Genomic DNA, 26,626 nt, shown 5'->3' on the forward strand with positions numbered 1-26,626 from the left:
GCACATCTGAGCACTTTCAAAGCCGACCGCATTCCTGCTCCAGATGCTAACGTTAAAGGTGTGACGAAAACAAACATTAGGTTGATAGGTTTCCCAAAACCCTCAGGTATCACGTGAAAAGAACAAACATTATGTTTTTATCTCTTTTTCAAAATGAGATTAGATGTGACTCCAAGTTAATGAGAGGATTAACTTACTGCTGTTTTTCTCCTCTCCATCTGTGCTCTTACCTCTCATTACCTCCTTTCTTTTATTCAAGCCCGTTCTTTTTGTTTTTCTTTTCTTCTTCGTCTTCCTCCTCTAACACTCTGTTCCCTCTTTCCTTTACTCCACCAGTGTGTGGCCTCCTCCTGGGCTTTCTGTTGTAGCCGGCCTGTTGTGTGATTACAGGCAAGTGGTTTAAAATGTAAACATGATGTCAATGGGAGACCCCCTCGGCCTTGAATGGAACACCATGGCTTCCATTAGACTGATTGGATGAAATCAAACATCCACTTATTGCCATAAACACACTCGCAAAATACCAAACAGCGCAAACACACCGGCAATTTTTTTTCCACACGTTGTTTTTGCTTTCAGATCTGGTTGTGGGCTTTGGATGTCACTGCATTATGAAACCACAGAAAAAAGAAAAAAAATACTGAAAATATCTTGCATATCTGGGCCTTTTTTGTTGTTCTGTAGTGTTTTTTTTGTGCCATTCCTTTGGATAAAAAACAGATGATGTCAATCGAGGTTTTTCCAGTCCCTTTAAACCAGAGGGATTATTTCTGCAGCCACTGTTTTGCACTGATGCACACAAGTCATACTGGGAGAGATACATCATCAACGAAGCACTGAGAGTCCGCTGACAGTTATATTAAGGGACCCGAGTGCATTGCAGCCCAAAAATATGTTGATTAAAGGATGGAACTGCTCCTTTTGCTGTACTGGAAATACTTAATTGTAAAGGCATGTTCTCTCGGGGGTTGTCGGGAGTCAGTTTCTAAAATGTAGGAAACACAGGTAGACAAGCCAGGTAGAAGAGAAGCAGGGGAACCAAATCAGCATGCAATTACCATAAAGTAACCTTCCAGATTGATGACATATGAGAGTACAAACCATTCTTATTCCCTACTCATCAAATACTGACGCTTGGTCGGTGGACGCAAAACTCAATGGCTTAGAGAGTTAGGGAAAGTACTACACATGGAAATACTTTGCTATAAGATGTCTACCAAAGAAAGAACTTTCCACAAAATGTGGCATCCTCTGTTGGTCAAATGGTCAGGAGCATGTGAGTCAATTAAAGGCCAGGGGGACCCCCCCTCGCACTTGAGAATGCAGCTTTTCTCTTCCCCTTTTCCCTCAATTTGTCCCGTGCACTATGTTGGCTGTCAAGATTTCACTTGTCCTCTCTGCTGGCTGGCTTTTTTACTTTTCTTTAAATTATTATTAGAATCTGTTGGATGAGGGGTTGAGGTGGCTTAGGCTTTGTCAGCCTTTGCCGCTTGTGTCATTACCCTGTTTAACCCTTGTTTAAACGATTCCTTCAATAAATATATTTGGAAAAAAAAAAATCACCCTTTAGCCTCTTTATGGGACGCACCGGGCAGAGCAGCAGCTCAACCACTGCGCTAAGAGAGGACATAGTGTTGAGAGCAACTACGGTAGCAAGTAGTATGTACTGTAAGGGTCAAACAACACCGGACTTTCCCCCCGGAGACTTGGGTTCGTGTCCTGTTCTGGACCCGCGTGTCACTGAAACGTACAATCTGTTAGCTCATCCATGGTCCTTTTCAAAGCTTAAGTAAGTGGATTAACCCTGCACGTTGAAAACGTATGCCAAATCAGTCCCAACCAAACGCAAAAAAGGTATCAAAGGCACTTGAAAAATTACGCAAAACGCACTTGACCAAACCTTTGTTTTTGGCGCGTTGGGATTGACAATGTGTTGGAGAGTGACCGTATCCAAGGGTGGGATTTCCTCTCAAAGCCAAACCTGCTCTTGAATCTGAATGAGAAATGTAGCTTTAGATTCACATTAGAATTATGTTGCCACTCAGGTCATGTTGGGACCCAAAGTACGCCCCCGACCCAGAAACTTGGCTTCAGAGCGACAGGTTGCAGCTTACGCTTTGGCCTGAAATGCTCATTGTAATACACCCCAGCGGTAAGGCTAGCCATAGAAACAGTATTGAGTATCCAAACTGTTCTCCCGTTGGTATTTGACGTATTTCTCTCCCTTTTTGTTTAGCCCAGGCTAAACAAGGCTCAGGGTTTTATTTATTTTTTATGAATACCATAAATTGTGTATTTGGTGTTAACCTCCTATAGTTTCATGCCAGGGGACAAGCAGGACTTGGATCTGACTGTGTGCGTCAGATGAAAGAGAGAGACAGAGAGAAAGAGAGAGAGGGGAATGGATCACCACACACCAGAGCCCAAAGCCCCTTAAGCCCTTCACTTACAGTGCAGACCAACCACGAAGACTAGTCTCCGACCCAGCCATCACCACATGCCTGCTGAGGAGGGAGGAGGGAAGCAGGGAAATTAGCTGAGGGATCTTTCCCAGTTGCAACACTGGCATCCCTCAATGCTTAGATTCCTATAACAAACTGAGCATTACAATTTAATCTCTTCTTCAAACTCCACAAAATGGGCTATATTTTGTGTGTTGTTTTTGTTTAAAAATTGGCAGGTTTAATTGAGGTTATTAAATTCCATTTTAGAGTTACAGTAGCGTTTGAATGAAATGAAGTACACAAGATAAATAGGTTTTCCTTTTCCTTCCATTTCCCTTTTTTTATATACAATCTGCTCTGGCACGTTATAGGGACTCTGAGTCAAGCGCAGGGTTTGGTCAGGGTTTGTTGAATTTTTAGAGGTACTACTACGTCTTCTCAGCCTCTGAGTCATCTAAGTAGGGCTAAAGATCTAAAGAAAGAGGGCAGACAGTCATTTTAGAGCCAAAGTGTGCCTAGAATACCTCTACCACTGATGATAATAACAATCTGAGGGCCAAAGGCAACATCCAGGATTGAATGCGAACACATGGCTACCATAAGACAGTACTCAATTAACCTGTTTGTTACAGGATACCTTTGCACTTTTTTCCTGTTAATTCAGTAGGAATAACTGCAGCCAAAATGTTGTTTTTACATTGCATTTGGTTTTATTTTCCTATATTTTGGTCCTCATTGCAATGATAACATTGTACTCACTACATTAATGCTGGAAGGTTGGCATTATGCTGTAACAAAATACAACAGGGGCAAAAAAGGGGTCAGACAATTAGACATCAGTTATAAATAGCCAAATGTTTTGCCAAATCACCTAAACAACTTTATTTAGAATAAAAAGAGTATTTTCTTTCAAAGTTTGGCCAGGGATTTGTTTAAAAACTGTCTGATTGTCCAACTACTTATGTTGCTTGCCTGACTTTTTTTTTAACAATATGTTCCTCAGCATCCAAATGTCAGCAATGAACCCTTTTCAGACATTTAACAACAGGAAAAGCAGAGGTGTAGTTAATAAAATCAACAATGGCGGAATTCTGTTCTGCTTGGGTTTGAGAGTCCTGGCGTTGGTCATGCCGGCTCTGTCACACTGTCATGGCTTACAGAGACACCCTTGCCTTGTTAGTAACACTGTGCTACTCTACACTACTATACCACGAGTCAAAATGTCTGTGGTTTAAAGGCCAATCAGCTTGGGAGAACATTCTTTTTTTTTTTTACCAATTCTATGAAAACTACAAGAATAAGATGGGATCCTTGCTTTTCGAAACCAGAGTTATTCTTAAAACGCTTAATCAACTGTTGTGTAGTTAAGTAGGTTACTGCTACTACTAACTGCTATTTTTCCATCTTTTTTGATATGATACAAAATATAATAGAAAAGATGCGATGGATGTTGAGGATTTGGAGTAATTCAGAGGTACTTCAGGCAGAGCAGGGCTAACATACTGTATAATGTAGCTCACTGATTATTTTTGCTGTTGAGTTAGTAATGTAGCGTAAATTCTTTTTGATTGAGTAAAATGTCATGGCTCATTTATTACATTTTTCAAGCAATTTGTTGTGTCAACACTCGGATACGGATTAGTTTATAGCTAGCTAAACAGAAAATGAAAAGAAGGAATTAAAGTGAATAAAAATAGTACATTGAAAGTAACAACCTTGTTGTAGGACTACAAATACCAGTGGTATGACAGTAATGTGGCTATTATTTCAGTTTTGCGGGATGGTCCCCCAGCTTCAAGGACTAAAAGCAGAGAAAGAGTCCAGCCTGTTTAGGAGGAGGCAGCGGACGAGAGGAAATGACTTTCCTGAGGTAAATGTAGCCATGCGGTTTTCCTACAGTAGCCGTACATCAGTGCCAGTAGCTAATGTCATGTTTATCTCCCTCTAATCCCAGATTTAGCCAACAAATTAAAAAGCAACATCAAAAAGCCTTCAAGGCAAGTAAGGCATCATCAAAGGAATCATATGGAATTGTGAGGACAATCATGCGAATGTATTAATTTCTTCGAAAATATAGAGTTTTTTCTAATAAACATACCGTATGTTGGCATTTTCATAACTATACTCTCATGGAATATTTTATTAATGGCAGAATTTATTTTTCTTTGTCATGCAGGAACTTGATGCCTCGTACTCTGGAGGGTCAGATCACCATGGAGAAGACGCCCAGTTACTTTATCACCAAAGAAGCCCCTCGCCGCGTCTTCTCCATGAGCCGCCACACCAAGCTCATCGTGGTGGTGCGTGACCCCGTGACCCGGGCTGTTTCTGATTACACCCAGACTCTGTCCAAATCCCCGGGGCTCCCGTCCTTCCAGAACCTGGCCTTCCGAAACGCCACCACAGGCCTCATTGACACATCTTGGAGTGCTGTGCGCATCGGCATCTACGCCAAGCACCTAGAGAACTGGCTGCGCTTTTTCCCGCTCTCACGCCTCCTCTTTGTCAGCGGCGAACGCCTTGTGACGGACCCAGCAGGCGAGATGGGCCGGATCCAGGACTTCCTGGGACTTAAAAGGGTGGTAACAGACAAGCACTTCTACTTCAACCAGACCAAAGGTTTCCCCTGCCTTAAGAAGCCCGAGGGGAGCAGCAGGCCGCGCTGCCTGGGGAAGTCAAAGGGCAGGCCCCATCCCCAGATCTCCTCCGATGTCCTGCATAGGCTCCGAGACTTCTACAGACCCTTCAATCTAAAGTTTTACCAAATGACCAGCCACAATTTTGGTTGGGACTGAATGGCTACTCACCAAACCTCTTATAAACTGTTAGTTGTTCAGCCAACTGCCAAAACCAGCCAGGAATATCTCAAAGAAATTCACTGTTACTAAAGCTTTTACTCTGCAATATATGCATATCCTTCATTTCTGAAGCTATGAAAACACCTGCCTTCCTTCAGATCAATAACAACCACGCTAGCTTCAATCCATTTGAGCCACTTTAGCAAGCAATACTAAAATAAAGCTTGTGAAAAGTGCTGGTTGCTGCATCAATGTGCAAGCCGGATTGAAACATATACTTGCACTTGGCACCCCGGGTGTCAGAAGTTTGCCAAGCTCTCATTGCCGTCCAGAACACTATGTTGAAAATTATACCAGAAATATGCCAACACCAAATTGCAAATAAGTAATGAGACTTGGCAGCCTGGCAAAGCTAAGATAAACCAAATGACATGTTGGAGCATTGAGATGTATACAACATGGGAGCTCTGCTTAAAAGCAAAGGGTTTTAAATTATGCACAATGGCACAATCAAAATAAATATAATAGTGTGATTTTGAGACAAATAAATAGTTCACAATCATTTACTTTCCATTAGCGTTGTACAGTTTGCCTCTGTCATGTTTACAGTGTATGCAGTTATTTTTTCTTCAGTTCTTTTAATGCAAGCTCCTTTTCTGGACTGAAAATTGAAGATGTAGCATTGGCAGGAAGATACCTGGTACTGGTGAGAAAAGCTACCAGAAATGTAAAACACAGTCCACTATGTGCTGTAAATTTGCTGTTATTTATGTTGCCGATACTACACTTGTATAAAATGTTGTGTACAGACGACACCTGTACATCTGTGATTGTTTTCTACTTCAGTTAAACTACACTCACCTCCACGAACGCTACTTACATGCAATTGTATATTTCTAAAAGCTTAATTTATAAGATGACAAACTTGTTATTGTTGAGATTTTTTCTCTAAGACTTTTGTATTTTAAATTCAGCTGGAAGTTCTGACTAAATCTTTTATTCTGAAACATGTGTTTTGGGGTCATTTTGGCTTTGCATTCCAGAGAGGCACTTAGTCCATCCTCTTTGTATTTATTCCAAACAAACTGATGTTGCTGCTGCCGGGAATCTAAAATACATCTGTTTAGCAGATGATTTTTCTTTGTGTGTGAAAGAGACCTACTAGACATAGGATGATTAGAAAAGAAAATGGAACTAATCACTGTTTTTAATCACATAAATTTTAAGATGATATTTATTTACAGTGCTATAAAATGCTATGGAGTGTTACTTTAAAGTTCAGTCTTTGCTTAATTATAAAAGCAATTGTTATGTTCAAAAACAGCATGAGTAAAGAAGTTATTTAAGGATGAATATACTTATGAATATAACTTATTTAATGAATAAAGAGCATTATTCACATCAGTTGAAGCAAGTACCAGCAGCCAGGTAGCTTAGCTTAGCATAAAGACTGGAAACAGTTTGCCTGGCTCTATAACAAGGCAACAAAATCCACCAACCAGCTGCTTTTGAAGTGTTGCTGTGGGTTGAATTTTTTGTCCACTGGTTGGGTAGACCAGACGCACAGCTTGCACACACACACACACACACACACACACACACACGTACAGACACACACGGGTGCCTCACAGCCCAGCACTGGGTCCAGCCTCGCTAGTCAAGGCGGCAAACGTACTAGTAAGCAGTTTATGACTAGCGGAATGATAATGGAGGACAACGGAGCTAGAGCAAACAACAGGTTAGTTTGTGCGTTCGTAAAATGCTGCACATGTTCAAAGAGCTATATTTATTTATTAATAATAACATAATGTCTGTATCTAATTACACTAGCACATTGAGGACCTATTGGTAACTGTTTTGCCTATGCACTAAACATTTATGGTGTTATTTTGTACATACTGCAATACCTTTGGCAACTCTAGTAATGTTGTTGGACTTTAAAAGAGGTGTACATGTTTTGGCAGGGGTTATATTTTGAGTTCTGGTGTTTGGCTGGTTTTGATTAATTAATCATTAATGTTTTATTTATATATTAATTAACTTATTCCGCTGAGCTACAATCAGCAAATAAATCCGTAGACTGTGTCGGCACAACCCAATTACAGCAAGAAGGGCTGCCACAGTTTACGAAGCTTTTCACAAGGACCCATGTTGGAAAATGTATAGCATAACTTGCGGTCATGTTCAAAGTTTGACATTATGGAAAATGGACCAAATTATGGTCACTCAATTTCTTGCTGAGATTCTTGTCTGTTACGCTAAACGCGAAGCTAAAACTAGCAGTTAGCAGCGGTTAGCTTAATTTAAGCTGAAAATAGGGGGAGCCAGCTAGCTTGGCTGTGTCCCAAAAGCAGCCTATACCAGCACCTCTCAAGCTCACTAATCAAAATGTTACATCTTTCTTGTCTAGATTTTTTCAACTTTAGACAGAGCTAAGATAGCTTTCCACCTTTATGTAAAACCAAGCTAACAGGCTGCTAGCTGTAGCCCTATGTTGAACAGAAAGATATGAAAGTGGTTTTCTCATCCTACTATTGGCAAGAAAGCAAATAACCTTATTTCCCAAAATGTGGAGCTATTCCTTTAAGAATAAGCAAGTGTTAAGTCAGTTTTTGGCAATTACTTGGGGGTGAGTGAAAGGGTGTGTGTGTGTGTGTGCGTGCGGGGGGGGGGGGGGGGGGGGGGGGGGGGGGGGGGGGGGGTTCATATGCCTGCAGAGGCTAGATTTGAAGTTAACATAGAACAGTGGCTTTTCCGATGTGCAAGCAGTCAATTCACTGGGGTGATTACGGACCTTTTGGGACTGGACAATCTTTGACCTCTTTGCTCCCCCTTTGACCTGTGAGCCTGCCGCCATCAACTGCTGTCCGCCACCACAGCGCTGGGTAATGGAGTCGCTCTGCATGAGCTATGAGCATGGATGCCTGCTCTCACACACATGCACACAAATAACCACACACACATAACAATTCCACCCTGATCCATTAATATTGCATTCTCAACCTATGGGACCTCCACTGAAGGGAGATGGTCCGGATCAATAACTGCCTGTTTAGTTTATAGACGGTGGGGATATGTGCTTATACGTACCATGTCCGTATGTCACTTTGATTTAACTCAGGGGTCGAGCATGGGTCGCTATCATACATTTGTAAAATATCATTTAACACCTTATATATCTTCCGTACATCTGTAATCGATGCAGGGATCTTAACCCTCACAAGGGAGCACACATGGATGCTGGACCAGGGAATGACTTTAATCTTTCCATGGTTTCTGCTTCATCCATCTACTTTGTTATGTATATCTTTGTTGAAATTCATATTTCATTTCATTGCAAGTCAGTGGTGATATCAGTTTAAGTTTAGTTTTATTATTATAATTAGAAATAATAAAAATTGTTACCCAACTCTGCAGTTCCCCTCGGCACTACAGAGCATTGTAGCGTGTTTCAGCTTGTTTTTGGTTTTCCACTTTAAACCTTTGCAGTTTTGATGTTTTTTGGAAGCAGCAGGCAGCTCTTTTTACCAAAAATACAAAGAAAAAGCTTTGATGAACGCACTGTTTACTACCTTTCCAGCATCAAACAGGAGACAAATTCAGCAACTAACGTTAGCTGTTGAACGTAGCCCTGAAAGAGCTAGATATCTATTTAATTGAGCCCAAAACCAGAGCTAAAAGGAGGGTCAGGAATGGACTTACATAAGCCAAGTGTCCAGAAACATGACTCTAAATGAATGCTAATGTTGCTCTGTATCTTCTGGATTGTTTGATCCTGCTGCCCCCAAAGAGCAGAATAACTGAAAGAAAATCTGAACTATCAACATAGCTTGACATCAATTTTATTTCAAAACTCAGCAGCCACTTTTACAGCCAACTCCATTTTTAAAATTAGACTTTACACGATGATCAGGTAATTTCTTACTAAAACCTGCTTGCATTTGACAGATGGATGGTGTTCATTCTCCACCCAGCACATTCTCCAGTTCTAGAATATCTTCAACTCACACAACCCCATTCATATTTGAGGAGTGCATGAAGGGAACCAGCCAGCTATGTCGTCAAGCTTCCCGCTGGTGAAAAGTTTCCTTTATGTCTCTCTCTGCATCAAAGAGCTCTGAGACTTGAGATAGCAGCAAATCTCTCATTCATCAGCAGACTGAAGTTATTCGGGCCTGAAGGTATTGATATGCAAACGGGATGGTTCAGCTGCAGGTCTTCAAGACGGGCCTTTATCCAGAAAGCCCTGGCTCCATTCCTGATACATTTCTCTCACACAATGACCTCCCTGTAAATGGTCCATGTGAGCGTCTGGCGCCACTGTGGGTGCATAGGATCCAAACCTGCAAGGATTACACCAAACCCCGATATTGGGGTGAATGTCACCCCTTCAGATCTTTACACCCCTAACGAAAGTGACTGGTGACCCTTGTTGGGTAGGTCAAGTGTCCTTACTCGGGCGGGAGAGGAATGGCTGCTTAAGGACTGCCCGCCAGTTTGCCAGCCTGCTCACAGGCCACTGCATGAGTTTCATCAGGCACGGAACAGCTGGAGGATAGGGAGACGTTTATAAAAACCACAACACTTGCCAAGCAGTTACACAACTTACCACAGTGCCTATGCCTGTCCACACTGACGCAAATTAATCTTTATTTCATTTGGTGAAATTACACCATTCAGTCCGAAATACCTATCACCAACATCAGAAGGATACATCACCTGGAAACCATGGATATTTGTACCAAGTTTCAGGGCAATTCATTAGATAGTTTAGATATTTCAGTTGGAACCAAAGTTTCAAACTCTCAAAAAGTCTTTCAAAGTCTCAAACTTTCTGACCAACAGATTGACAGATACGCTATTAGCATGGCAAAACATTATGTTAAATTAGGCGATAAAACAAATGTAAAACAGAGTTTACGTAAACATGAAATTGAAAACAGTTTTGATGAAACAGTATTGTAAGTGAATAAAGTGGCAACTATGTTCTTTGAAAATGGGCGACCCCAAGTTCTTTTATTGAGTGGCTCCCAATCCCTTTCAGGTCAAGCACCCCTTACACTGATTACTATGAAATTAGACCAAACACCTTCATTTGAGAAGACATCCTACCCCTTCTAGTAGGGTTTTTGCTTTAAGATGTTTTGTTACAGAAAGTGAATGAAACATGTTACCCAAAAGTTAGACATTCTGTGTTACTTTCTGGATGGAATTATAGTTAAAAATAATGATTCCTCTTTTTGCTGGGGAACCCCTTGGACCCACTGGATGACCTCTTGGCGGTCCACGGACCCCACTTTGGGAACTACTGCTTAAATTGACCAAATCCCAATGACTAAGCACTACAATGCTCATACTTGTTTTCAGTAACCAAACTGACAACAAGCCTGTTTTGTTCCCATCTACTGTCCGCATTCTTCTTTAATGTCCGAAAACAACATCTCCACTCTCTCCTGAAGTGACTTGAACAACTGGTCAGTGCTCCGCTCCAACGCTTGCTCTTCTCTGTGGAGGTCAGGATCAGCCCCTCGGACTGCCCAGAGGTCAGAGTTCAAAGTGCATTCCACCACCAGGGTTGCTTATGGTCATCTGACCCCCATATTCAGAGGGTTATTCTCAGACTGATGAGTGGAAAGAGATTGTGATCTGTTACCGTCCCCATGTAATGGACTCATTTACTGTGAATGATAGAGCTAAACTGGTAATTATTGTGGAAATTGCTCAGGGAGTAAACCTTTATTGACATTATTATGTATGTTCTGCCAGATTGTAGCTGAGTGGGACTGTGGTTGGGTTTCAGTCAGCTATAATAACATATCAATCTGAAATGTAGATCAATCAATGAAAGATAACCTGAAAAGAAGCACGGATTCAAAGAAAAAACGGCCTACCAGAGGGATTTCTCTGTGTGTCGGGTGTGTATGGTGGTCATTTAATAGAGGAGTCATCTGTTGCCCTTTAACCTCAAAGTACGGAAGTGTGAGGAAGAGGAGAGTCTGCTGTCAGCCAGACATTAGTCTGAATCCCTAACTCTATCACGCTCAGCACTAAGATCCTTTATTAACATGTAGAACATTTCATCTGACACTTTTTTGATTTTGGCAAACTCTTCTGTGCAAAGCGTTAACTATCCAGTTCCTCTATTTATTATTGTTGCCAGAGACCAACAAAGGAGCTTTCTCAGGATATACCACCGGACACTGACTGACCACAGACTGAAACAATTCTCAGATAATGACTTTGTTTCTGTCAAAGGTTTAAGGAATCTTGGCTAAGAAGCTAACATCAAAACATGCATTTCAGTTAAAGAAACTATGCCGTGCCCCGCCTACCAGAGTCAGGAGGTGACAGGCAGTTGGCTTGTTGGTATTAGGGATGGATTACGTATATGGGCCTGGACCAGAACCTCTGTATGAAGGGACTGTTAACATTTCCATTCCAGTTTAACAGTCAATCGAACGGCCACAAAGAAATACAGAATGACTACAGCAAGACAACAGAGAGTTGGAAGGCTACTATACTACTAAAGATGCAAAATGACTAACAGACGCAAAACAGATAAAAAAGAGATGGAAAACAACCACAAAGATACCCAGAACTACTGCAGAGACACAAAATGACTACCAACAGACTCAAAACAACTCCAAAATGAGATACAAAATGACCACGAAGGGATGCAAAACAACAGCAAAGAGACAACAAAGAGTTGGAAAAGGACTACAAAAAGGTGCAAAATGACTACAAAAGATGCAAAACAACAACAAAGAGATGCAGAATAACTTCCAGGAGACAAAACAACCACAAATACACGCAAAATGACTAAAAAGATACGCAGAACAACTGCAAAGAGACACAAAACAACCACAAATACTGTACATGCAAAATGACCACGAAGAGATGCATAATACTTCAAGGACACAAATCAACCATAAACAGATGCAAAACGACCACAAAGAGATGGAACATGACTACAAAGACATGCAACTTTATGCAAAACGACTACAAACACAGCCGTTAGTTGTCATTTTGTCTCTCTTTCCTATTTGGATCGGTGTGGTTTTTACATGTGTCTGGGGCCCATGGTCTCATTATCTCTCTCTGTCTTTAAGGTATTTGAAGTAACAAAGAGCAGCAGCTAGATATTTATATAGTTTCATATGAGAACGTTTAAAGTTGTCATTTATTTATTTCCCTGAACAATGAAACATTTAATAAAGTACAGTTTATTATTGTCAAGAACAAGGGATTTAAATTTGAGTCTTAACACACATACTTTTTACTTTTAAAACTGTGCACTACATTCAAAGGTTTTTAAACACACCCCTAGAGGGAATCAAAGCCTTCAAACATCAAAAAGGTGTCCTGTTCAAACTCTCAGTCCTGCTGTTGTCTGTTTATCATAACTGAACTGAATGGACGCCATACAGGCTGGGATTGGTTTAATATGAGGCCTTTTCTGCTTTGACAAGCGAGCTTCAAATTAGAAGAAAACGCTCGGTTCGCTGGCTGCAAGAGGCGCATTCCTCCAGCGAAGCGGAGAGGATTTGCACCCGTGTTTCCTCTCTAATTAGCAAATCAAGGGAGGAACAAAGACACGTATCAAACATTAATTACAAATCACTGGGAACATATCCAAGTTCCTGTGTTAGGTGCTTGTATATGCTATTTTCCAAGGCCTCTTGATGACAGTTTGCTTAATGAATGGGCCCTCTCATTGATTCTGCCATATGTTCTGCAGAGCCAGTTCATTGAGGTTTTGTGTTGTTTGGGATCCAAGATGTTTGGGGGTTTGGTCATTTAACGTCTCAGGAAAGGAAGGAGACGGAGAAACCACCAGATGAAGAGATCTCAGAGAACAGGTTGTCTTTTATTAAAAAAAATAAGCTGAGTTAATAATGTATAGGTATAAAGCACAGCTGACAACTTGCCCTCAGGGAGGGTCATTAACACCTAATGAAGCTGACCCCACAGTGGGTATCTATGGATGACCTATGACCCTTAAAGTGCACGTCAAACTCCTGAAGCAGGCACATTCTTAGACAAAGGATAGTTGTCCAACTGGGAACATGCCTTTATTTTTGATAATGAACTATGGCTATTAATAATTATTGATTTATTGAGAATTGATTTTCTGAAATTATAGAATGATTGGGTGAAAATTAAAATAATTTAAACAACACAATGTTTTGCATAAATGTAAATGTAAATGTGCTGTATTTATATAGCGCTTTTCCAGTCTTAACAACTGCTCAAAGCGCTTTTACATCTACAGGGAACATTCACCATTCACACACATTCACACACTGGGGCCGGGGCTGCCGTACAAGGTGCCACCTGCTCATCAGATAAACATTCACACACATTCACACTCCGATGTGCAGGAGCAACAAAGATCATTTCAGCAGATTACTGAACATTTCCATGTTGACAAATTATATTAACATTACTCTGTTTTGAAAGTCCCAGTTCCCTAAATTCATACTAAACTGAATATGCTTAATACATACTCTCAGTGCGGTAGCCCTTTGACCAAAGCCAGAATTTAAGTGGAGCATATAGGAAAAGATAATACAGTTATTCTCTAAGATATGTAGTCATCACTAACGTAAAATAAAATATTGTACATGTTCAGCTTGACATAGACAGTCCAGAAAGGAAAACTAATATCTTAAAAAACAAAAAACAAAAACAAAGGTATAGATCAAATAAAAGTAAATTATTAAATAATTTACATAGCTTAAATAAAGGTTTTGTTAAATAAATATTTAATAAATCCCAACCCCCCAATACACCTTGCCTACTCACTTCTCTTCTTCCCTATAGTTTACTTAGTGTTTTAATTAGCCTGCTGTGTCTCTGTGAGGAAGTTACTCCATGTGAGGGACCTGCCATTACACAGCTGTTTCTGTAGCCTGCACTTGGACAATCTAACAGGCTGCTCACTTTGGTTTACTTCCCAGACAACATGAATGACTTTGTTTTAGTCAGTACACACACTGCAAGATGCATTTATCTGTGCCAAGTGCTTATTGGAGTTGGGTTTTTGGACTATAATGGAAAGTATGTGAGCTGTGATGTATTGTTTCTTTTCTTTCTTTACATTATTGTATCTTACTTCCTATGTAGGTTGAATCACTTTTTATGGGGCATACATGTTAATAATAAAAACGGCATGCATCAGGCATTAGCAAAGATGGAGTCTAACACACACAAACACACATATGCACAGACTTCCATTTCCCATTTCCAACCCTATACTTCCCTTCCACCTCCCTCCTTCCCCTCCTGTCCTCTGTTTTTCCCTCTGCACCAAAAGGTAAATTAGATGCCATTCTACATAACAGATGTCTGGGGAGTCAGGTCTCCTCTTGTACGCTGAAGTCTCTCTCTGAAGGCTCTCTCAGGTCAGATGGAGTTTCCTCTCGCTTTCACTGAGGAGAAGTAGCACGTCCTTAAGGGCCCGATCGTCTTTCAACAGCTCGGGGGGAAGCTGCTCAGAGGAAAATTAAAAACTCCTGCTTGTTTGGAAAATATGCTGTTGCTGTATTTATGTATGTATGTATGTCCCAGGTTATTAGAGGCTCACCTGACAATAGTAAAATGGTAAAAACAAGATGTACTTGTTTCCATTATACTTCCATCTTTTCATTTATTTATTAATTAATTTTATGTTTGATTCAATTGTCTTAGGGTTTAGTTTTTTAACCAATTTTCATTAGTTTATTTTCTATCGAATTAGGATTTTAGTTTTTTAATATGTTGTTATTCCAGATGATGGATTTAAGTCCTATGATGATTTAGATGCTTTTTCAGATGCTATGCTATATGGAGCCCCAAAAACTGACATAATGCAGTAAAAATTCATCAGACAACTCAAACACATAATACGGAATACGTCACTAATACGTAATACGCTAAATAATATTGTTGGTTGGATAATTAAAATAGAGTGTAAAAACAATTGTAAGGATTCATACTTTTCCTTTAATCAGTTAGTTAGAAAACTTGGTGTATCCCTAAGCAGTTGATCAAAGAAATTCATATTTTATTTTATTCACTGTATTTTCACTTTGTGTGTGTGTCTGTGTGTGTGTGTGTGTGTGTGTGTGTGTGTGTGTGTGTGTGTGTGTGCGCGCGCGCGTGTCTGTGTGGGTGTGTGTGTATGTGTGTGTGTGTGTTTGTCTGTTTGTCTGTCTGTGTGTGTGTGCTATATCATTGGACCAATAGAGAGCCAAAGTCGCTTCAGGCCCTTTAGGTGTACCTCATGGGGCCTATCGTTCGAAAAAATATGAACGGTAGTGGACGGGAAAGGCAAATCATTTTTTAATCCCATTTGAATTGAGCCAACAGAAGAAAGTCTCAGTTTGTTATCGTACCACTTAGTTTTGTGAGAAACCGCTCAGTGAACAACATCTCTCGTCTCACACAATTTAAGTCGCCTAGCTTGATGCTCAACATGCTCGCTAGCTAGCTAGCTTAGCTCTATTCCAACACACATGTAGCTGTTATCTTACCTGATGTGTTTTTTCCAGTGAAGTGTTTTCAACAGATAAGCAAAAGAAGCAAGAGCCTTTGCTCATTTGAGTAACTTTACATCCCCGGTACACTACAAAAAGACACCGGAGCTTCAGCGAGACGTCATCCATGCAACATTGAAGTGTGTAGTTTTTCTAAGTACGTATTTTCACACAATTGACTATATCATATTTGTTATCCGTGGCTCATTTAAAACAGAATCAAAAATGATTTGCCTCTCCCTTTACTGAAACATAGGTCCCATAGACCTGAAGTAGAAGGGTGTGACTTTGGCTCTCTATAAAAGGAGCGGGTGGTTAGCTAGCTTAACTGTTAACAAAATGAGGACCAGCCTTTTCAGCTAGCAATCAAGCTGAAATTAACTTTTATCATAAACGTACACCACCCAGTGCACGTAATGTTTCTTATGCGTAGCCTGCGTTCTGCAGTGCATACATCATCACAACTCTTAAAGCACTAAAGCATTTTAGCCGGTAAGCTAACACTTACAAAGTTATTGTTAGCTAGCTAACGCTATGGATGTTCACCAACACTTCACATATTTATTACATCATCTCCATTTTCAAGTGCATGTCTATTGTTTTCAAGACCACAACTGTCTATCAGTGTTTTGTTTACAATACTGTACATATTAGTATTATTTACCTTTACAAACCCCATATTGGTCAAAGTGTAGGTCTTCTTATGCTGACTCATTGTGTTCTCACTAAATGTCAGTAGCCCAGTCAGAGTAAATATTGTCCGTCAGTATTAGAAAAGATCATGAAGCTTTATTATCTCCAATGATTTTCCGAGCATATAGAAGACAGTGTCCTCTTCCTGTGTACTGCTGGGAGCCAAGCTGCAGTTAATTCCAATTTTGGAGCCAGAAATGGGAACAATATCACATCTCATCCCTTGGGGGCCTGACATGGGACCAGATCACCTCCCCGAGTCTCATTATTTAATATCAGAGCGCTTTACTCAGAGGCTGCAAGGAGGTCAGAGATTTATTGTCAATGTTAAATAAGAAGCACGTCACACACACACAAGAAAAAACACAAACACAGAAACACACAGTAGTAGTTTTGCTGCAGAGATGGCGAAAGATGCCGAGATAGAGAGAAAGAGACATATTATTTCAGATTCAGACAGCACAAGCAGGTAGACTGAGAAAGATAGAGAGAGCAAGAAGATGGGATAAGGGAAATTAGACAAAGAAGGAGAAAGGGGGAATGAGTCCAGGTCAGGCCTTCAACACCGGGGAGAGAAATGAGTCGAGAGAAAGAATAATAGAAATGTTTGGCCACACACACTTTCCATCTTTCTTTCTTTTTCCTTTACAATAAAAAACACACAAGCTGAGATAGAAAATCACCAACTATAACTACAAACAGATGTGGTTATTATTCACAATTTAAATTATCCAAAAAGAATATGAATGTACTGGCAGTATAGAGCTAAATGCTATTCATCTACTCAAAAGTATTACATTTTTTCTAGCTATAGTGGTTGTACATAGCAGTTTTTTCATTGGTTTCGCTCTGAGGACATCCTTTAGTTTGAGAAATAAGACAAACAAGATATTAACAAAGAGAAAAAATGACATTGCCATGTTTTCTGCCATATCACATATCACCCAATCACGAAGTAGCACTTACCAAATGAGATAGACATTACTACTGATATTATTTTTAAAATTGAAAATTACTGCTGTTACTGATGGTCAACTCAGGTGTCTAATTCATCAGTAGGCCCACAACACTAAGGTCCACATGTTCCACAATTAAGGTTCATTTTCATACTGTGAGATCTATTATATATCTTGAAGTCTGGTCTTGAAACAGACACAAGATCTGATACCAGACCTAACATACTATATCGGACCTTTCAATACAAATCGGATATTGGCAAGTGACTGTCATTCTTCACTGATATGATAGTGGTTGAGATTTTTCAGTTTCTTGGGAGAAGTCATTAAGTCCTCATTCGGTCAGGATGCGAGTAATCTAAAATCAAGATTTTAATCACTAGAGTTTGGTTTCAGTGGGCTGTTCAGTCTTACAAAATGTTAAGAGGTTGTTCTTCAAATATAATAATTTTTAGAATTGAATGCTACCTTCTACACTAAGCCATCTCTTTTATTATAAGCCTTTAGACATCCATACCTCCATCCACAAAACCTAATTCATACATCCTATTCAGGCCACCATAACATGCTCCAAATGCCATAAGGCTTCCATCTGTACCAAAAGACACTTCACATTCCCAGAGATGAATGTGTAGGCTGGACAAACCATCAACCCCCACCGCCCCAGCCCTCCCATGATGCACACTCAATCCCATCACCCCGATCTGAGAGGCTGACACTAACACACAGGTAATAGAGCACATCGTAACCAGCTCATGAACAGCCGCTGCAGGCATGATCAATAGGCAGCTAAAGGAACAGGTAATATGATATTGACAGAGACACAATTACAAGGATGGGGGGCAGATGTATGTGATTTTATGTCTGTGTGTATGTGGTAGCTCTGCACCCGCCAATGCGTGCATATGTGTCTGATTTAATATATCTTTTTACAACACAAATGTATCTTTAGCCAACTTGACATGCCATTGCATTCAGAGCAGCTACTCTCCAGGCCGCAGCTCGCTGGGGCTGATCAGTCTTACACACTGGAGTAGTCACGAGGACCTAATGGAAATCAATTACCCAGTGACTGTGCTGTTAATATCAGGACTGCATGGCACATGAGTCCCCATTTACACATACTGTATGTCAGTTGCGATTGAAAAATAAACAAGCAGGGACATTTCCCAAATAATCTGTTAAAGAACAATTAGCTTTTAAGTCACTATTGTTCAGTTGTATAAAAACAATCTGCGATAATTCCTTAACATTTTCTGTATCATTTTCTCAGTACAACAGTGTGCAATAGCTGGACTGAGCAGCAATGAATGCTTCGAGTGAAAATCCTTCTAGTTGTTTTTATTCCTACATATACTGTAGGTATGTAATCCCAAGGCCAGAGTGAAATACCAGAAGTCCAACTCTGGTGGTCCAGAGTATAACGTCACTGACAGTGAAGGGGAAAACGACTTAGAGGTCAAAATAAATGTCCCAAAAGGAGAGTGGGAAAGCAAATCAGGCGAACTGGTGTCTTCTTATCCAACTATAACAGACGTCTGTGTAGGTTCAATGAAACAGACCCGTTTTAAAGACGGAGACGATGAGCCGGCATGGAGGTCCGCATCAAGTGATCAAAACCAGTGACCACAGTGAAAGGGTGATGGAGAAGGAGACAGTAGCAAAATTGTTAAATTTGCGCTCAAAAATAGCCCAGACATAGCCCAGGCCAAATATAAGCCTGCCGCCTTAAATCTCAGAGATTGAAATGGTGACATCCAGGTCAAATTCAGAGGAAATACAACATAACAGGCAGTGCACTTGTCCTGATGGAGCCATTAGGATTCCTTACATTGCTGTGGTTCTGAACTAACCTGTCATCTCCTGCGCTGGCAGCTAATCTAAGGACAGACATGTCACTGCATACTGAGCCCGGGGTTAAGACCAGGTCTGCCCACCCAGGAAGTACCAGCACACACTTTCACTGCCAACTGCTCCGAGCATGTCTTCATGCGCTCTGTCGATCTCTTAATCAAGCTTGATTGACTTTTTACGTTTACATAAATAGACAAGAGGCAATACAGTCATTAAGGTGAAATGTCAGGGTGAGGCTCCCTGTAAATGGCAAAGACAGCTGTGTCAAATAAAATAATAAAATGATTTTGCCTACACTAAATGAAATGAAATTTTACTGAACACCCCAAACTACATTGTCTTAACTGGTATTTGCTGCCTGGTTATTGTATTATAGCATGAGGTCTTTCTGTTATTGTGTAACTTGTGGGCTGCCAAATTGGTATATACAAAATGTAGATATGTCATTGACTATTGTTTTAATACACAAATAAGTAAGGGTGAGCACTCTACTCACTCTACACACATTAGCAACAGTCCACTTACTGTTTGTGTGTGAGTGAACAGTTGCGAGTGATTTAATAAAAAAAGAATTGTAGAAGAACTTCCTACTTACTTGTGACTTCAGATAATACTTTTAAAGATGTGAATATGTGTGTCCCTGCCCCACTTGTGGGTGAAAGTGGGCTGCTGCTTTTGATTTAGTTAGAAGGAAATTGCAAGAAGAGATTTGTAAGTGCTTACCCTACTTGTATGTGAACTTAGTAGATCTTAGCCCATGATGACTTAGTACCCCAAAGCAGTGGTTCTCACTATTTAAGGCTTGTGTTTCCCTTTAAAAGAAAGCATTATCCACATGTTTAGCATGGTCTACAATAAAGGTACCCTGCGGTATATTTGACCAGACGTAATGCAATATAGCAATATAATAAAGCAGCATTTAAAGTATTTCAAAAATCATGTTCACAGATTATTTATAATTATATGTATACACTCAACACGTTTTTTAAACCTCAAGGGTTAATTCAAGATTATTAACACTTACATTTACTGAAAAACGTCCCGGGGCACTTTTAACCAAGTGATTTCTCTTTTTAGTTAAATTTCAATAATTTGTAGAGGCATAAAAAGGTTAAACCGCCCATGTTTATGTCTTTAAACAAATTGCAAAGATCATAGAAATGTACTACTTCTTTCCCATCCTTATCTTGTGACTCCTTTCCTTTTTATTGCATCCTCTTTGAGAACCACCACACTATGAGATTTTAAATCAAAGTAAGTAGATCCCGTTCTTTTCTTCTTCTTGACTAATATTATGTAAAAGTCACTCTTGATCAATCACTTATTCAGCAAATCAATCCACTCCCAGTTCAGTTTAATATGTCTTGTCTCTATTTTTACATTCCTGCAGCTCTACATCGTCCTCTCATTCTCGGTGGGTTCTACACCATTTAATTACCAGAGGCTCCATGCGACTCACTTATTTAGCCGAGCATGACATACTCTGACTTCCATTTTAATCAAGACTCGGCTTAACATCCTTTGTGAAACTGCTGTTGACGTTTCATTACGCCTGGCAGAGCCTGTCTCTGTGCTGCCCACGGGCTTACTCTCTCTACATATCTCTCTGTGTGTTCCCAATCTCTCCACCACAGCATCGAACCCATAGAGCCTTGCTGGTTATTGCCGGGGAACTTGGCCCTTTACATTCACATTCTCTCTTTCTTTCACTCTGTCATCCCTCCCAGTCTCTGCTGGTCTCGACTGGCTGCTGAGGCCACGCTAATGCGCTGCAGTACATGATGGCCCTGGCTGGGATGGGGCCATAATTCGTTCCATTCCTTTTTATTAAACCCATAGCCACACTGTTATTAGTGCTTGGTGAGGAGAGTAGCTTTGTAACTGCATGATGTCTTCCATATGGGACGTTAGTACCATCCCAAGTAGAGAGAGCTGGGAGAGACAGATGAGACGGAGTCTTTTCTCTCTAATGGCGGAGTTTGGTTTGAAGAAGGCCTAAGTAACATCCAACAGGATATGGGTTGAGAGTGGCATGGCTCACTCTTACAGGCGTCTAATGCATGAGTGCAGCACGGCAATGCAAGACTCATTATAAACATTTCTGCAATACTGGCTCTAAAGAAGTGTGCCTTTATTGCACTTACATCAGGATTAAATTACAGTTTTATGTAATCACTACACACAAACCTGAAATAATAATGCACAAAGCCCTGAGGGGGTAAGGTGCCCTGCTCAAGGGCTCACGGCAGTGCCCAGGAGGTGAAGTGACATCTCTCCAGCTGCCAATGGAAACTCTTTAGTTTTGGTCTACATGGGGACTTGAACCAGCAACCCTCTGGTTCCCAAGCCAGCTCCCTACGGACTGAGCTACTGCCACCCTCTCACAGCTGCAGAGTTGTGGTGTGTTAGAAAATGAAATTAATCTTACGTTTTAAATGTTAATCTAAAAATAGATTGTGTTTGTGGAAAACTCCCTGCTGATGAAAAAAGAAAACTGATGAGCATTCATGTACTTCAGTGTTAGTGGCATCCATATTTTTATACTATTCTTTATAATACTTATATAGTATATTTATACTTATATAACAGACAGCAGACATATCTTCTTAATAGACAGAATAAGCTTGAGATCTTGAGAAATTAAGATATCCGTGGATTGGGTCGTCTCTGTTACACTAAATCCTTCAGTAAACAGATAGTAAGTAATAGATAAAGACAAAAGAAGAGAAAAACAGATACACTTCTAACCACATGATGACTATAAACAATGGATATATATAGAAAATACAGATCTGATCAATTATATTTGGTTTTGTATTGTTACTATGAGATTCTTGAACCTCTCAATGTGCATTTCTAGCCGTGGTACAAGAAAATAAGAGGACAAAATTTGTTCATTCTTTTGAAATTGGTTGGAAAGTCAAACTCTTACAATGATTCCAATAATACACCATAATAGGTTTAATATTACAAACAGTAAGCACTTCACTAGACTTGATGTCACTGTAATTCAAACGTTGCATACTTTATTCTCTAATGAAACTCTCAAAAGGCAATATTCCATTATAAACAGAAGAAAAGCAGTTTGTCTGCATATGTCAAGGCCACACAGATGATGCTTTACACAGAACATCAGTCCCACATACCATCAAATCAGCACCTAAACAAAGCAACACTGAAATCATTTCAACTCAGCATTGAAATGAGTTCTGCTTTGCATCACTTATAGGAGCGATGCTCCGGAATATAATGAATTCATTGTTCAGTGGAACACATGCGGCAAAGAAATGAAAGCTTCTGTTTCATATATCTTTCTGTAATAATTGAAGAAATGTGTTTCTCAACTCATTTGAGGAAGAAAAAATATTTCAAAGATTTTTTTGTTTAAATTTGGAGAAAAAAATGACTCTTGGGGTCAAATGTGGGGCGAGATATTTCTGTCAGGGCTTGTCAGAGGGGAACTATACCTAAACAGTGGACGTTTTTGAAAGACTGGGACAGCACGGCGGGCTTTGATGTAGCTGAAATACAGCTCTGGGCCCTTCCACAGTTAAAAATGATGAATGGGTGAAAACTTCTCCGGGTAACATTAAATTGACAGTGGCAGTATATCACGCTGGATTTTTGTCCAAGTGGATAAAAAGTTTGGATAGAGTGATGCTCGTCTCCATACTGAAAACTACGTCTGTGCACGCATGCATATACACACATTTGAAACGTAATGTGGATGACTAAATACACACACTCACATGCACACCGAAAGTCTAATTCAGGACAGGTAAACCATACCCCACTGTCCATAAAATACCTGATACCAAACGTCATGTTCCAAATTCAGATTGGAAAGAAATGATATACTGTACTAGGAGCTAAAGGTGTGTGTGAGTGTGCATGTGCGCATGTATGTAAATGTGTGTGTGTGTGTGTGTGTGTGTGTGTGCACGTGTGTGCGCATATGCGTGTACGTGTGTGCAGAAAGTGTCACATGCAGTATGTGAAAAAAACACATCCGTTTAAATATATGTTGTCTTCAAGATCCGTAGTTTTTTATAGTTTTCCCCAGGCCCACCACTGTGTTCCAGACTGACATATTTCAACAGCTATATGTATGAAGTGACATTCATGATCCCCAGAAGAGGAATCCAAATGACTTTAGTGATTCCCTTACGTTTCCTCTAGCGCCACCCTGAGTTTGACATTTGTGGTTCCGATTAAAACTCTCCAGAACTGTTTGATGATTTTTCATTAAAATTTGGTACGGACATTCATGTTCCCGATGGGATGGATTTTAACTACTTTGGTGATTCCTTAAAGCCGGAGTGTGGAACCTTTGTCTCCCCCCTCTGGTAGTGAGCATAGTTACAAAAACAGCGTTGACGTGTTTATGACTTCTGCATGCAAGTGAGGTCAATGAGTTCAGTAATCATTCAGATTATTTTGTTTTCTCCATTATCTTCACACAGCAAATTCTTGACTCCATTATGGCACAGTGGGTGCTGAAAGGTTTGGGAAGCAATGCCAGACTAAATTTCTCCGCCCATCCCCCACTCCTTCTAACTTTTGGATGAGGGCACCGCAAATTTGGATTAAGGCCATAAACTGAGTGAGCCAGACAATAAAAATCACATGCCTCAGTTGGGCGTGTAGGGTGTGTTACCTGTTTTGTGTACATGTGATGTAAAAGCGCCCCAACCACAAGCTGCATCAAACAACATTCATTTTAAAGGCTATTTTTTTTTTAGCATTTCATCCTTTTTATTTTGACTGGACAGCTGAAGACATGAACGGGGAGAGAGAGGAGGGAATGACATGCAGCAAAGGGCCGCTGCGTTGAAGAGTAAACCTCTATATATGGGTGCCCACTTTACTAACTGAGCTATCCGTGTGCCCAAACAACATTCACTCTAACATTCAGTTACAGTGTGGGAGTGTTCCCTGAAAACGCACTACAACTGAAAAGAGTTGTTTCCTTTAAAGCCCTGTTTTGCAACAGAAATGTAATTTTCCCTTCATTAAGGCTATCGTTATTTTATGGCATGTTTCCTGTCTCATGGGTTAAGACTATTAGCAACACTGTAACATGACCGATGCCACAGTGTTCCTAACATTACCTCAGTATAGTGGCATACAGTAATAACTGGAAACCTGACATCATGCATGCCACTGATTTCTGTCTTTGTTCTGCTTTTCAACAGCACGTTATTAACATCATGTAAGGTTTCCTCCCCAGTGTTACACCGCCCCCCCCCCCCCCCCCCCCCCCCCCCTCACTGGACACGGGGATGAGGAGACTGGAGACTGCATTGTTCCACCGGAGCCCAGCTGGATTCAATGGCTGTGAGCAGACCCAGCGGTGCAGCAGCAGCTACAGTACTATAGTTAGTCAGTCACACAGGTGGCAGGGAAATTACAGTGTACACACATACTTGTAGTTTGGACGTCGTCCACTTCTGGAAGCCAATAAAGACTGCACAGGCTGCTGCCAACGACTGCAAAAGCTATACTTGGATGTAGTGGTTTGGGCCATGCCAAAGTATTGCTCACCGTTCAGAACTATATGTTTTAATGATCAGGTTCAATAAAATAATGACGATTGGTTCCATTAGATCCGTGCAGAGTACCTCTTTTAAGAGTTAGTGCATTGAAAAAAAAACGTATTTCGTTATTAAACAACAGCTCCATTGTCTATGCATGTAAACTAAACCCCTTTGGTTTGCCAACCTAAATACTACCACTTGTCTGCCCACTTCCTGTATTCCTATGTGGGGTTATTTGATAGGGCTGCATCACATGTGGAGATAGTGCTAACAGCTCTTCGTAGACTTCCTGATTACAAAAGGTCATTTAGATCAAACCATGAGTCTGTGCAGCTTGGTTGTTAGACAACGATCGAACACACAGAAGACTACAGAAGGAATATAGATCACATCCTTTCAATCCCTGCAGCTCTAAAAGGATTTGGCTGTGTGTTGCTCTGAGCACTCGCTGGTGTCTTCTCATGTTTTAAAGGGGGTGTGCAGCTGAACCACAAATCTCCTGTCTGGTGCCATTGTGGAGGTCCAGTGGACAGTTGCTAAATATGAACAGTCGTGGAAGAAGTATTTAGTCTTTTTTGCTAGCAATACCACAATGCAAACATACAAGTAACTTATTACAAGTTAAATTCTTACATTGAAATATACGTATGCATGTATGTGGACGATGAGCAAAATGTACTTTTAGTCTCACAGACCTGTCAGTGTTTGTACTACTGATGAACCAAGGCCTCCTGCACAGTGCCTGCATGGCGTGAGAGTGTCAGCTACGTGGCGTGTCCCTTTTTAATTCGGCTCCCATGTTAACAGGTTAGAGCTTGCACACTGCCTGTGTGACACGCACATGTCTCAGGTGCGTCTCGAGCCGTGCCAAAAACGCATGGTAGCTACTAGAAATAGGACCGACGCCTATTTATCAAGCAACACACAAGCGTGTTGGAAGTGTTTCAAGGCTAAATAGAAGACATAAAGGTGTTTATATGTCATTTTGACACATTTAATAAATGACATCTTGATGTGTGAAAGTCTTTAGATTTTGATTTAAATGCAGATATGAATGTAATTTAAAAAAATAATAAACGATAATCAATTTTCAAAAGTTGCACCTGTCAATATATGTATGAAATGTTCTTTTGCCTATTTTACTGTCAACACTGTGCTGCTGTTATCAAATCAGGGAAAAACACGGTATTATTTTATTTTATCAATGGGAAACATCCACAGACTCCGACTCCAACTCGTTTCCTGGGGTGCAGAGACATGGAAAACGCCACGCAGCCGCCACGCAACTGACACGTAACAGACGCCACGCACACGCCACGTGGGCAGTGTGCAGGAGCCCTAAACGGGCGCGACTTGCTGCCCGACTCATAGATGTTATTGTCTCTACAAGTACTTCACAGAACAATCACGTGTTTGTTAAGCTAGGATCTAAGTTCCACTCCAAGATACTCTTTTCTGGTTCTGGATCTGTGATGTACAGTTATGTTTTTCCACCTCCAAGATGAATCTCTCATCGTCTGTGGTGTTGCAAAAGAAACATATATAAATTATTGGGAGGGGGGGGGTTGTTAAATTGACTGGATACTCTTGCTGTTACACTTCCTGCGGCTTGCGTGAAAATAGACCAGGAGTCTAACTTTTTTTAAAGATTATTTTTGGGCTTTTTTTAGACCTTTATTTGAAGACCTTTACAGCTGAAGAATTTAAAGGGGAGAGATAGAGGGGGAATGACACAAGGCAAGGGGCCACAGGTCACAGTTGAACCCTGGCCCGCTGTATCAAGGAGTAAACCTCTACATATGGGTGCTTGCTTTACCAACTGAGCTG

The 26,626-nt window shown here is 40.5% G+C and overlaps 1 protein-coding gene and 1 long non-coding RNA gene across 2 annotated transcripts in view; one reads left to right on the forward strand and one right to left on the reverse strand.

The window, feature by feature from the left end:
* si:dkey-121b10.7 (heparan sulfate glucosamine 3-O-sulfotransferase 6) overlaps window positions 1–6,063 on the forward strand; it is a 22,808-nt gene extending 16,745 nt beyond the window's left edge. The window contains exon 2 of the mRNA XM_034860423.1: window positions 4,621–6,063. Coding sequence (XP_034716314.1) covers window positions 4,621–5,239 — 619 coding nt within the window. The 3' untranslated portion in view covers window positions 5,240–6,063. The remainder of the gene's footprint in view (window positions 1–4,620) is intronic.
* The window catches only part of LOC117936929, a 24,205-nt gene extending 8,350 nt beyond the window's left edge, over window positions 1–15,855 (reverse strand). Inside the window, exons 1-2 of the long non-coding RNA XR_004655058.1 lie at window positions 15,591–15,855; window positions 3,075–3,088 (exon numbers count right to left, since the gene is read on the reverse strand). This is a non-coding gene — a long non-coding RNA (uncharacterized LOC117936929). The remainder of the gene's footprint in view (window positions 1–3,074; window positions 3,089–15,590) is intronic.
* Between the last annotated feature and the right edge of the window lie 10,771 nt (window positions 15,856–26,626).

The sequence above is a fragment of the Etheostoma cragini genome, chromosome 21, assembly GCF_013103735.1.
Source record: "Etheostoma cragini isolate CJK2018 chromosome 21, CSU_Ecrag_1.0, whole genome shotgun sequence".
Classification (NCBI taxonomy): domain Eukaryota; kingdom Metazoa; phylum Chordata; class Actinopteri; order Perciformes; family Percidae; genus Etheostoma; species Etheostoma cragini.